This window comes from Perissodus microlepis, chromosome 12 (genome assembly GCF_051167445.1).
Source record: "Perissodus microlepis isolate ML-2025 ecotype Zambia chromosome 12, ASM5116744v1, whole genome shotgun sequence".
Classification (NCBI taxonomy): domain Eukaryota; kingdom Metazoa; phylum Chordata; class Actinopteri; order Cichliformes; family Cichlidae; genus Perissodus; species Perissodus microlepis.
The window spans coordinates 31,947,535-31,960,183 of NC_140472.1; the positions used below are offsets into that span (position 1 = coordinate 31,947,535).

General features: G+C 39.8%; 1 protein-coding gene across 2 annotated transcripts; it reads right to left on the minus strand.

Moving 5' to 3' along the window:
• Positions 1 to 235: 235 nt before the first annotated feature.
• slc2a8 (solute carrier family 2 member 8) lies at positions 236 to 12,627 on the minus strand. 2 transcript variants are annotated; one of them, XM_084946843.1, is made up of 11 exons: positions 12,311 to 12,627; positions 11,974 to 12,109; positions 10,200 to 10,362; positions 8,625 to 8,831; positions 7,917 to 8,016; positions 5,203 to 5,414; positions 4,931 to 5,080; positions 4,478 to 4,586; positions 4,269 to 4,391; positions 3,174 to 3,319; positions 236 to 1,533 (listed from the first exon to the last, which is right to left on the minus strand). In XM_084946843.1, the coding sequence occupies exons 2-11, from the start codon at positions 12,060 to 12,062 to the stop codon at positions 1,387 to 1,389; spliced, it is 1,446 nt and encodes a 481-aa protein (XP_084802969.1). In that variant the 5' UTR covers positions 12,063 to 12,109; positions 12,311 to 12,627; the 3' UTR covers positions 236 to 1,386. The 2 variants fall into 2 exon arrangements, with proteins under 2 accessions (XP_084802969.1, XP_084802968.1); XM_084946842.1 differs by having other exon boundaries at positions 12,291 to 12,627.
• Between the last annotated feature and the right edge of the window lie 22 nt (positions 12,628 to 12,649).

Consider the following 12,649-nt stretch of genomic DNA (forward strand, 5'->3'; position numbering starts at 1 on the left):
TTCCTGCTTGTTAATGTTACCGTTAAGTGGCAGTCAAAAACATTTTAAGGGGTCTTTATGATAAGATTGAAACATTTATCACCTGGAACGTAGATGTTTCATCAAAAAATGTTACGAGTGTATGTAATAATTCTGTGTCATACCAGAGTCATAGAGGAGAAACTAGGGAAATAACCATGACTTTATTCTGTTCAGGTGAAATTCACAATGAATTTGTAAAGAATACACAGACACATTAATAGAAACATCTTTATTGATCACAAACTAAATAAAAAAACAAAAAAAACCATGATTATTATTCTTTTCCAGTAGAGTGATCAACAAAAACAATATGTTTAAGAAAAAGTGATATTTAATTAACATAAGTCACTACTTCACAATGTGACTTACGTGACTATTATCATAACCTCAAGGGTGTATAAGTCATATAATGTGTGTTTAAAACATTTTTCAAGTGTATCCCAAAAGAAAAATGATTATAAAACTTTAAAGAAAAAGAAAAAACACATTTTTACAGTTCACAGCTAAAAAAACCCCCAAAAGAACAATGCCATCACATAAATCTTCCCTGATGTTGTAAATTACACACAGGTAAATTAGTGTAAACAGCTTACTCACTTCTACCAAAATGTTATACTTTTGTTCTGTCTTTTGCTAGAGTCCTTAAAAAGAGTCAGAACAATAGGAAATATTCTTATCCAGCAACGGAAAAAAAACGTAAATGACCCGGAAGAAGTCACTGCACGTGTCTGCCTGCTCAATTTAGAAGCTCTGTTTAAACAAACAGAGGGAAAAACAGTAGCTTATATGTATTTTTGGCATTTCATTTTATAGGGAAGGCAACACTGGAATCCATTACTACAACCCTCGGTGTGTTATATGTGCCTGTGCTGTGTTCGTAAATACCAACTTCATGCTAAACTGCTGTCCTGAGGAAAACTTGCCAAAATTGTCTTTACTGATCAGAACTGCAAGAAAGAGTACACCTGGGGGCAGTATAGAGTCAGCCCCCCTTTAGCCTGAATCTGGTCCCCTCTGTAGACTCTCAGTATCACAAAACTGAAAGGACTGCACTTAATTGCCTTATCAGATTATCTTACATTAAAGGATTCTGGACAGATTTCACATGAAAACAGCTCAAATTTGGCAGAACCTTACTGATGCATTACAGTTCAATGGCATCATGAACAACAGACGAATCAATGCCTCGTACACAAATACTGAAAATCATAACCTTCACGACGGATTACTTCTTTCAGCCGTTTCTGTAATACCCAAAGATGATAAAGTGTTAATAATAACATAGAATACCCACACAGTGTCCCAGGTAGAGCAGTGAGTTCAGAAATGAGCAGTTTTGTCTTTTAGTCTTTACATGTGGCATCTTCAGGGACCTGACATCCCTCTGAAAGTTGCTTCGATTTGCTCCAGTGTCTTGCCCTTGGTTTCTGGGACGAAGACCATGGTGAAGATGACATTCAGGATGCACATGGAAGCAAATAGCCAGAAAGTTCCTGCACTGGTTAGAAGATTCTGCAAGGCAAATAGGTATCCAGGGGGGGGGGAGAAAGAGGGAGAAAGAGAGAGAGAGAGACCAAGAGAGAGCGAGAGAGAGAGCGAGAGGGGGGGGGAAGGCCACAGAGAACAATGTCAAAAACACTCAAAATATCCCGACTGCAGCGCAAATTCAATTCAAATTTTCATCCCTGCATCAAAATATGTTTTCACAGCTTCACAAATTGTCACTTATATGAATTTAACTGTTATTTTTCCATCTTGTGTATGTTGGAGAGGCTTCTCCAGGTAGCAGAGGTGGCCTTCAGCAATGAGACAGACAGCTACACAATCCAACATCCAAAGCCAATTTAGAATGACCAATTAATGTAACATGCAGTTTTTTGACCTCCAGGAGGAAGTTATACAAAGATATAGCTGTACAGTATTCTAGATGTTGGTGTAGAGTAAACTTTGTTTTTTAAACTCACAAATACAGATGGTTAAAAAAATTTAACAAAACTATAATCCTGTACAAAAAAATGAAACCCATTATCCTTTGAGCTGAGAATATCCAATCTAAAAGTGACAGCGCTTTGAGACAATACAGCGAACCTAAGCAGGCTATGGAGTGACTACTGACTACTTAAGCTGCTGTTATGGTTGGCATGTTGGTCTCTGCTCAGTCTAAATGTGACATCAGACCCATAACTATTCATAAGGGTGCTTGTGGTACACTGGACATGGTGAAGTCTTCTCGTAAACAACATGTTTTGCAACTCAGCGGAAAAAAAATTATACTAGAACAAGTCCAAAGAACAAACAAAATAATTATGGTGGTTTGAAAGTTTTCTCCACAAAATCTCATCTTTTTTTGCTCCAGCTGTTACAGCTTTTCCCCTTTGTACCCTGGTTATCTCAATGTGCCTGTACTGACCCATCACTGAAACAGCAATAGACATTAAGCTTTTCAAACACTCATTTTTCCAGCCTGACTAAGTCAGGAGTCATGCAGCATTTGTGAGAGCAACAATGGTGAGCATAAATGGCCAGTTAAGTCTGTTATGACTGATGGCAAATTAGGGCAGTTACAACAACTATGTGTATACTGGACTAAATGCTTCCCTTAATATGCTCGTTAAGTAGGAATGCACTTCTCTGCAGCTCGTCTTGTGTTGGCAGGGAAGCTTTCTGGGAATAAACTATGTTTGATGGGGGCGAGTCATCAAACTTTTGCCATAAGTCAGTGATGATGTGTTTCCAATGTGTTCTGTGTTCTGCTATCTCATCACAACCATAATAACAAACAATAATGATTACTGTGTGACATCACTTTGACTTTCTGGTGAGTTACGTTATGCTAACTGTTCCAACAGGATCTTATTCCACATCCATTGAACCAATTGTGGTAAACATGCGGCCTATGTGCCAGAACCAGCCCAGCAAAGGGCTCTACTTTGTCCCCCGGATGGTGCTGCAAAGTGCAAAATTTGCAGTGAAGTCTTTTTATGGTATCTTAATTAAACATGCTGTATGCTCATGTGTTCACTAAAAAAAGGATCCCAGATGTAAGATAAAATTTCACTTCTGTTTAATTAAATTTCACTTCTGTTTGCAATCCTGGTTGAAATGTGGTTTTATGGATCTTTAACAGATTTGGTATTCTGTTCAACACTCACCATCATATCCTGGAAGTTTTTGGTGACGACGAATGCCATGCTCCAGTTGGTGAGGACGCAGACAGCGCTGGCAAACCCCCTCACTTTCACTGGGAAGATCTCTGACATGATGAGCCACGGGATCGGACCCCAGCCGAGAGCAAAACCTGAACAGGACAGCAACAGTTATTAAAGTGGCATGGTCTGTTGGGGGAATACACCCACAAGTTTAACAGCAGCACTAATTTGTTTGGGTGTTTTGGAGTATTAAATGTAGGGCTGTTCGATATAACGATTTAACGTCTAATGTTTCATTTTACGCTATCGCTTGTTTCGTGGTGTCGCAAATTAAACTGTTTACGGAAATAGTTTTTCATCGTTTTGATGGTCACTCTAGGATTTCTTAAAGTTCTCTCTTTCTCTTATATATAAAATAACCACACTACTGACGGACAAGCGACTGTTTTTATGCGTTGTCGTTAGCAACAACGACGGTTATACCATCGTGTGGCTCCGCCTTCCGCTTGTTTATTTTCCACGTAAACCTTTCACAAAAAAGCTGAAGATCCTATTGAGAATTTTCAAAATAAACTAAATCAGGTGAAATAGTATGTGGAGTGTTTACGGATGAGAAGTAAAAAAGAGCCATCAGGTGCTTAAAAACATAAACCTTAGGACAGGCTTTTACCCTCAGCATGCCGTGTAATAAATCCTCACAAAATTGTGAAAATTGCGGCCGTTTCAACTTATGAAACACTCGACTCCGGGTACAGCACTCCCAGCTGAAAACAGTTCACGCAAGTCGAGTTGCCCGAGATTCACAGAATTTACAGAAAATGTAAAACTTTTGTGATAAATATCGTCGTTTGGGACGATAAATATAGGATATATTAGGATATAGGATATGAGATTTTGGTCATATCGCACAGCCCTAATTAAATGTTTTGCAGATGACTGACAAATTTATCTCTGAATTTGTGATGGAATAGCCAAAACCATTAAATATCCAAAGTTATTTGTATTAAGTATAAGGTAAGGAAAAGGTGTGAGGACTAAATCATTTTTTCATCTTGAAGTGGAGCTGATTGACCCATTTTTATATGCTGGAAAACTGACCTGTGATGAACACCGCTATGCTGGCCAGAGCCATCCAGGCCAGGTCACCATGGGGTTCTGGAAGTAAGGACATCAGGTAGAAGTAAACTCCAAATGCTGTGGTGCTGATGGCCATGGCAACACCTGTGTTATGAAATTACAATCAAGGAGGTGTCACAGAGAGATCTCAGGAATTATGGTTAATAATTACATTTAAAGATTCTGGCTACCTGAGATAATGAGAAGGACTTTCCTTCCAGCCTTGTCCATGATAAGCGCTGCTACTCCAGTAAAGAAGACCTGAATGAGACCCACGATCACTGACGCCAGGTCACTTTGCTGCAGAATAACAAGAAAGACAGGTCTATAATGAATTTATGTTTTCACTGAAAACTTGTAAATTGATAATTTTGTTGTTGAATTCAATTTTCACCTCCAAGGGGAGAGCTTTCTATTAGTGCGTTCACTGAAATGTTTCGCATTTTGTTACACTAACATGTGACTTTTGTTTTTAGCCCTACTCCTATTTCCCAAAAAGGCCTTTTTGGGAAAACTGCAACACGACAAATCCATTTTTGATAAGAAGGTGCCAGCACTGTCCTGTGAAGTCTTGCTCTTCTGCTCCTTCATCTGCTTTGTTTAGTGAGTGACAGAAAGAGCAGTAGTGCCTGTGAATGAGCTACCTTAAAATGTGCCTGTTCAAATATATTCTCAGCATAGAACATGATGGCGTTGATCCCGCTCATCTGCTGGAAGATCATCAGCATGATGCCAATCACCAGAGGCTTGTAGACACCAGGATCCTTCAGGTCAGACAGCTGGAATTTAGAGCCCTAGGAGGAAAACAGAATAACGTCAATCATCAAGCCAAACTGCCAACATTTTCCCCACAGTGGTTGAATTACAACTGAGGAGGGCAAAGGCACTGTGGCCAGAAATTCTTGTCTTATATCACCTGCTCATCACATGCTTCCTCAATGCGGGCGCACTCCCATTCGACAGGAGCGTCTGGTCCACGTAAGAAGCGCAGTGACTCCACAGCCTCCCTTCGCTTGCCCTGTGACAGCAGGAAGCGGGGCGTTTCAGGCATGAAGGACATAAAGACCATCAGCAGCGTCGGTGGGATGGAGCAGCAGATCGCCAACCAACGCCAGTCCATAAAGAGACCTGCAGAACAGGTTCACACACACTCAGGATGAGCCATTTCTACAGCTATTCCTCATCTTTTGTTTAAAGAGATGTGGAAAAGAAGTTTTAGAAGCCATTCATTTTAATTTTACAAGAACAGGAACAAGGATATTTATTATATTTCAAAATCGGCATCTAAAGTGTTATATGTGCTCAGAGAAGGTTGTTAATTTTGGCCACACAGGTAATCACTAAATCACTGAATGAGTTAAAAAATGTCTAACAGAGACGTTTCCCCCTTTACCAATAAAAAAACAAAACAAAAAAAGCCTCAATAGAAATAAGCAACATTTCTTGTACATATGAAAGACAATTTGATTCATATGGCCTTTTAACAAATTCCATGATGTGATCCATCACATCAAACCATGCAGCTGTTTTGAAACAACTTTGTCTTAACAGTGAGAACCATTTGAACTGATGCCTCAAGGTTAGATATGGGGGCAGCATAAATGCTAAGTGTTTAACACCAAACATTACAAGTGAGGGGCGGATTTAAGTGAGGAAGGCAATGCATGCTCACTGGGCAGCAACGTGTCAATATTAAGGTGAGCCTGTTCTAATGTGTACTCTTATGATCCTTGTGTATGCTAATGAGACAATAATTTATACAATGAACATCATGTTATGTTGAGGAAGACTTGAGGAGTCTAGTGACTGATACAATAAACTAATTAGGAACCTGTTTACTGAGGTTATAAATCAAATGAGCGATAAGCTATCTTTGCAACTGAGTAGTGAGCCCCTGCTGGCCATTAAAAGCATTACAGGTTTAGCTTTATTTTTCAAACCTGGAGACTATAGACCAGGGGTGGGCAACTCCAGGCCTCGAGGGCCGGTGTCCTGCAGGTTTTAGATGTGTCCTTGATCCAACACAGCTGATTCAAATGGCTAAATTACCTCCTCAACATGTCTTATAATTCTCCAGAGGCCTGGTACTGAACTAATCATTTGATTCAGGTGTGTTGACCCAGGGTGATATCTAAAGCCTGCAGGACACCGGCCCTCTAGCCCTGGAGTTGCCCACCCCTGCTATAGACCAATATAAAATGTTGCAGTTCCAACACGTGCTTTTTACTTCAGGTTTTTCTGGCATTCTTATACAATTGCCTTATTCCTTAGCATTTTCCTGTTTCTCAAACTTTATCCATAAGTTCTATTTGTCAAATGTTACCCAAGTTACCAGATTGTCTATGAAATACAGTTAATACTATGTTTGTGTGTGTGTGTGTGTGTGTGTGTTTTTATACACACATTTAGACGTCTTTGTGAGGACAGAAAGTTGGGATGATACTATACCTGTGGGGACCAACAGTCACTTATGGGGACAAAATGACCGTCCCCACCAGTCTGAAGGCATTTTTGAGGCTCATAATGTGGTTTTAGGATCAGGGTTACAGTTAGGTTGTGGTTAGGTTTAGACTGAGGGTTAGGGTTAGGTATTCATTTTTCATGGTTAGGGTTATGGTAAGCAGCTAGGAAAAGCATTATGTCAATGAGATGTCTCAATGTCTTCACACTTGAAAACAAGTGTGTGTGTGTGTGTGTGTGTGTGTGTGTGTGTGTGTGTGTGTGTGTGTGTGTGTGTGTGTGTGTGTGTGCCTCTCTTTCGATGTTTTCAGTACTTTAGTGAATACAGTTCTCGATTAAGCCAGTCTGCCAAGAATGAGAACAGAGCACCTTTTGCACAGGAACCATTTGTTCAGAGCGTTGAATAAGAAGAGGTTTGGGCTTGTCTTTTTTTGATTAGTTATAAAACTCAAGCGCACACTCGAAACTGATACGCAGACAACTTAGTTTCAGGGGTTTTTTTTATTTATTTGAGTAATTTTAGCTTTGGGGGGCACACAGAGGGAGTGCAGTTATATTATGGTCACATCAAAATTCAGTCACAAGGCTCAGACAGAGAAACAGGTTCTAAACCAGTTTACTGATCAGCTAAATAGTTGTTCATCATTTCCTGTTCAACTGATTCATAAATAAATTGTTCTATTTTTAACATCATGATGTTATTCCGCAAGTTATCACTGCAAACTCTGACAGACCTTTGATACAATTCAAAAACCACATCTACCCACAACCAAACAGCTGTTTGACTGCAGTGTGACACAGTTGCTGTGTTTGCACAGCAACCCACCTCCAGAGCACCACGAGACAAATCCACCTCTCAAAACATACCAGCTTTTATTAGGAAATCATGCACAGCACGCAGCTAACAAGATTAGCCAGAAGCAGCCATTTTCACACAGGTCAAGCAGTGAGGCTGTTGTCTAAGAGGCAGCAGAGGAATCGGATCATATACGACGATGATCATGTGAATGCCACATTTGTTACATCATCTTTCAATGATTTGTAGGTTGTAAAACGTTGTTGTTATCTGACACTTTTTCTTGTATCTGACACTGCAGTTCTTGTAGCCATGTAGACTTTGCAAAGGGAGTTTTAAAGATGCCATAAAAACTTTAAACATCAGTTTCATACCTCCAAGATAAGCTCCCATGATGCCTATCACCACCATGAGCTGCACACAGGAGCCTAAAGTCCCACGGACCTTTTCATGTGCCATCTCAGAAATATACACCTGTTTGAGGGGAGACAAGGGAGAACATCAAAAATTCAAACCTTTAGTATACAGAACTGTTCTCTTAATGGTTTATAAACCAAACACATATAATTTTGTTTATATAAAGTTAAGAGCACATTTACGATTCACATTTCAGAAGCCAAAGCCAACAAATGTTTTCCGTTTGAATGGACTGATCCACATTAACAATCATTTATGTTATTGAAGCAAAGGTGGTCTTATTCTGTTCATTTCTAGCTCCATATTTTTATTCTACAATGGCTTTGCATGATTCACTGTTCAAAGCAATCCTTATTTATCTCACTGAGTGTAGGTGCCGCCCATCAGGTCATTCGGTGTCTGGCTGTCACACCATTTAAGGCAATGTGTCAGATTATACTCTCTAATTTTTAATCAGTGTTCAAGTGATACTGTGCAGCTACTTCTTAATCCCACAAAATGAAAGCATACCTTGTTTTTTCTGCCTGACATTTCAATTTACTGTCTAACAACTAAGTTTTTTGGAGATGGATTTTTTCTTCTGGAATCAAACTGTCTAATCTTCACATCAACAGATGCCGGGTCAAATATTAAAGAGGCATTTAATCTGCTTTTAAATGACATACCGGGACAACCAGCGAGGTGATGCCACTGGCGAGGCCTGTCAGAATTCTGCCAACGTAAAACATCCACACGTTCTGCGCCGCGATGATGATGGTGAAGCCGGAGACAAATGGCAGCGCGCATAACATCAGACTGACCTTCCTGCCGATCTTCTCCACCATCCAGCCACCAAGCAGCCCGCCCAACGCTGCTCCCACCGTCACTATGGACTGAAACACAGAACAGATCATCAGCAATAAACGTTAAAGAATTATTTGAACTTTATGTTGCATTTGATCAATTTTATTATTTTAAAAGAATAATTAAACAGGGTTTAACTATTTCTGTTGAGTTAACATCTGGACTATATTTTCTATTTTGCATTAGTGCCTATTTTGAAAGAGGCCAAAGCTCCAGCACTTGCAGTATATAGACCAACTTTACACCAGTATGCCATGTAACACATGACCATATGTTTAAGTGAAATACTTTCAACCTATTTTAAAACAGACAGCTTGGCTTTAAAGGGTGCATATACTCTTTATACCCAACATTAAAAGGGCAAAAATTACACAGATCCTCTCATTACAGTGGACGGGACTTGAAATGAGTGCATCAGTGGGAAACCTCAGGTTAAGTGTTTTGGAGACAAAGTTCGAGAGACAACGCTATGATAATTTGGGCATTTGCAGAGGAGGGATAATAGATAAACTGGGCAAATGATGTTGAGGATTAGGCTCCCAGGCAGGAGAAAAATAAGGAAGATTCATGAACATAGTAAAGGAGAACATGCAGACGGTTGATGTGACAGAAGAGGATGTGATAGGGTGAGATGGAGGCAGGTGATCTACTGTGGCAACCCATAAAGGGAGCAGTGAAAAGAAGAAGAAGATTACAATATACTGGAGGCAAACCTTAGGTACTGCCATTCATGAAGATGTTACCTTTAACACGTATACACACAAAGCTGGGGAAACCTGCAGTCAGTTGAGACTGAAGGAGTGATGAAAAGATTCTCCCATTGAAATTGCTACGTCCAGATGAAAAGAATCAACCTTTTGGGGTCTCTATGGCTAGTTTCCCCATTTATCAACTACTATACAGGAGGTGACTTCTTTTATAGCCACTCAACGGTGTGATTGTCTTAAGGCTTAGCGTTAGAGTTGTGACTGTTATGGATGCCAGCTTCTATTATTTTAAACAATTACACTAAACAATCCAGGCTCTCGTCCAAGTGTGGTCACTTCTGGCTCAAAAAAACAAACAAAAAACACAAACATGGAGGCGGCCAAAATGTTACCACTGGGTTACCAAGAAGGGAACCTACAAACCACTAGGCACATGGCTTCAGTGTTGTGGCTGATCAGTATATTAAGTTGTTCCTTCAGTGACTCTTCCGCTGTTTTATGTCATAAACTGTTATGACCATGATTATTGAAGCCTGGCTTAAAATGTGCTAAAATGATTAATTTTAAACATACAGTCAACACATTTTAATTTCATCCGGCTCTTTCTTTTGTGTCTTTTTTACAGGATGTGTTGGATGAAATGAGATGTCACACAAATCTGCTGTTAAAATTGCCTGGCTGTCATCATACCCCAAACCAGGAAGCCTGGTTATCGTCCAGTCTCAGCCGAGAGTCCTCAATCTTGGTGAGTTCGGGGATGGTGGGAGAGCTGTATCCCAGCACGAACCCGAAGCTCATGGGACCCAGAACAGAGGCAAGTGTCGCAAGGTACAACTTTCGATTCTTCACTTTGCTGTGGAGAGAAAGAGGAACACAGATGAGTGTAGGAGGTAAAGGTCAGGTCTCACATATGATAGAAAGAAGCTCAGCCTCATTAATATGCTTCAGGGACAAAAAAGAGAATAATTTCTGCTTCTTCTTTTAAGCCTATAATATCATGGCATGGGTGACATGCATCATTTCTAATGGCTGTTCAGTCAGGAACACTGTAATCAAGAGAATACTGATTTGTATTTAAACTGGGAGAGTACCAGCAACAATAGGAATCCAGTACAGAATAGAGCAAGTATTACAAAAACTAGCAGATATGACTGTGATTAACTCGGACTAAGAATGAAAAAGCAGAGCTAGGATCACAGTGCTGCACAGTACTTTGCAGCTTTAGACTGAATGCAGGAAGAATAAAGCAGCTTTAATAGGACATGAGATTGTCTGTAAGCTCCAGTGAGTTTAAAGGGGGCATGGGGTGTACTAAATGATAATTGTTTCAGGGTTTGTAACATTATTTTGCAGATTTACATTAATATATAAAAAATGTAATTACATTAATGTTATTAAAAATTAAGAATATAAAAATAAAAGCTTCTTTTTTTGCCCCCACCCCCCACTTTACAGCTACAACGCCAGTATGTGGTGTACCACATGACCATATGTTCAAGTCACCCTTGGACTGTTGGATACAAAAGCCGGTTTTGCAATCATCACTATAATTCAAACCAAAGGTGTTGAGGTCAGGCCAGTCAAGTTCTTCCACACCAAACTTGCTCATCCATGTCTTCATGGACCTTTCTTTGAGCCATGGTGGGCAGTACTGTTGGGACAGGAAGGGGCCCTCCTACAACTGTTACTGCAGTGTAGATCAGTATAAGCTTTCTAAAGCAGGAAACTCTGCATCAAATCACATGCTAAAATCTAGTTCTCAGAATGCTGATGTACTCGCTTTACTTCATTGTAGTGACGTTTTTCCAAAAGATATTCAGTCACTCTCTCTGCTGCTGATGTATGCGAGTCTAAAATCCCTATATTTGTTCATAGCAACATGGTTTACATCATTTTCATCCTCATCAAACTTCTCCGTGCAGGACAGAAATGTTTCACTGTAGGATAAAGGCGATCACTCAGAAGAATATTGTATTGATATTCAGCGAGCTTCCTGCTAAGGGGGAAAAAACCCATCCATGACAGCATACCACATCCCCCCAATGCAGAGGTGAAGGGTTCAGTGTTTTCCTTTAATTTGTCACTCATCTGTGTAATTCCTCTAGTAGCCATTGGCTTTCGTCTAGGTCAACATAAAACAGTTGTTATCAAGCAAACTCCAGATTCTCCTCTGTGGCCCTTTCAGGTTCCAAATAAGCAAGCAAAAAGAAGCTAAGCAAAGATCAACTGCTTGTTCAGTATGCCATAATCTTTAAATTTAGTACACACACACAAATAAATTATGCTACACCATTAAAACTAAACAAAGCAATAATATCCGTAATTAAACTGGTTTCCCTAAAACAGCAAGGAGAGAGTAAAAACTACAAGTCGGAAACATTATCTGCATGGTCTAGATAACTCTGTATATTTAGATGATACGTAAACCCTCTGAAATGATCTGCTGTTGTAGAGCTACACTGACCTCAGATAAGCATCTTGTTCGGACATGAGTCCTGTTGGATCTCCACCCTCGGCATCCAGCAGCCTTCTCCTCTCATCTTGGATGTCCATACCGACAGCAGTAGTAGCAATCTTTCCTGGTTTTTACCTCTGTTCACCTTTGACAATGATCACATGTCAGAAAGTAATTTAAAATCCCCGAACAAAAGCTAGAAAAGCAGTCGAAGAAAGCGATAAACCACCAGGACGGAATCAGAAAAAAGAAGAAGTTAGACCATCTGAGATATCCGTGAAGAAAATATCGGACAATTCAGCTGGAAAAAACAATGTGACCATTACCGAGAACATTTGCTTCTCACCGGCGGTTAACTTGCTTTGTCAACATTGAAGTCAGCTGATCGTCCTGTGTTCCTCTTATTTCCTGTTTCCCTGCGTGTAAGTAGTTTCACAGTAAAACTCCTAGTATGAGGTCTATCGCCCAAAACAGACTGCAGTATCCTATCTTTATTAAAGCAAAGATAGAGTAACAGACACCTTTACTCTAAAAATTAAACTCAATTTAATTTTTAACGTTTTACGAAGACGGGCAGATATTCTGGTTAATCGCGGTCATTCCTTCAGAATTAGTTAAAGCTCATTCCTTTAAGCTAGCAGATACGTAGCGTTACACAGTTCATTAATTTTTGCATGTGTTTTAA

Bases quoted from the DNA above. Each gene is read 5' to 3' on its own strand.
- slc2a8 (XM_084946843.1), bottom strand. From the start codon at position 12,062: ATGGACATCCAAGATGAGAGGAGAAGGCTGCTGGATGCCGAGGGTGGA. The intron at 8,832-10,199 runs GTATGATGACAG...TCTGTGTTTCAG, and splicing joins ACCAGGCTTCCTGGTTTGGG to TCCATAGTGACGGTGGGAGC. The intron at 4,587-4,930 runs GTAGCTCATTCA...GTTATTCTGCAG, and splicing joins TTGAACAGGCACATTTTAAG to CAAAGTGACCTGGCGTCAGT.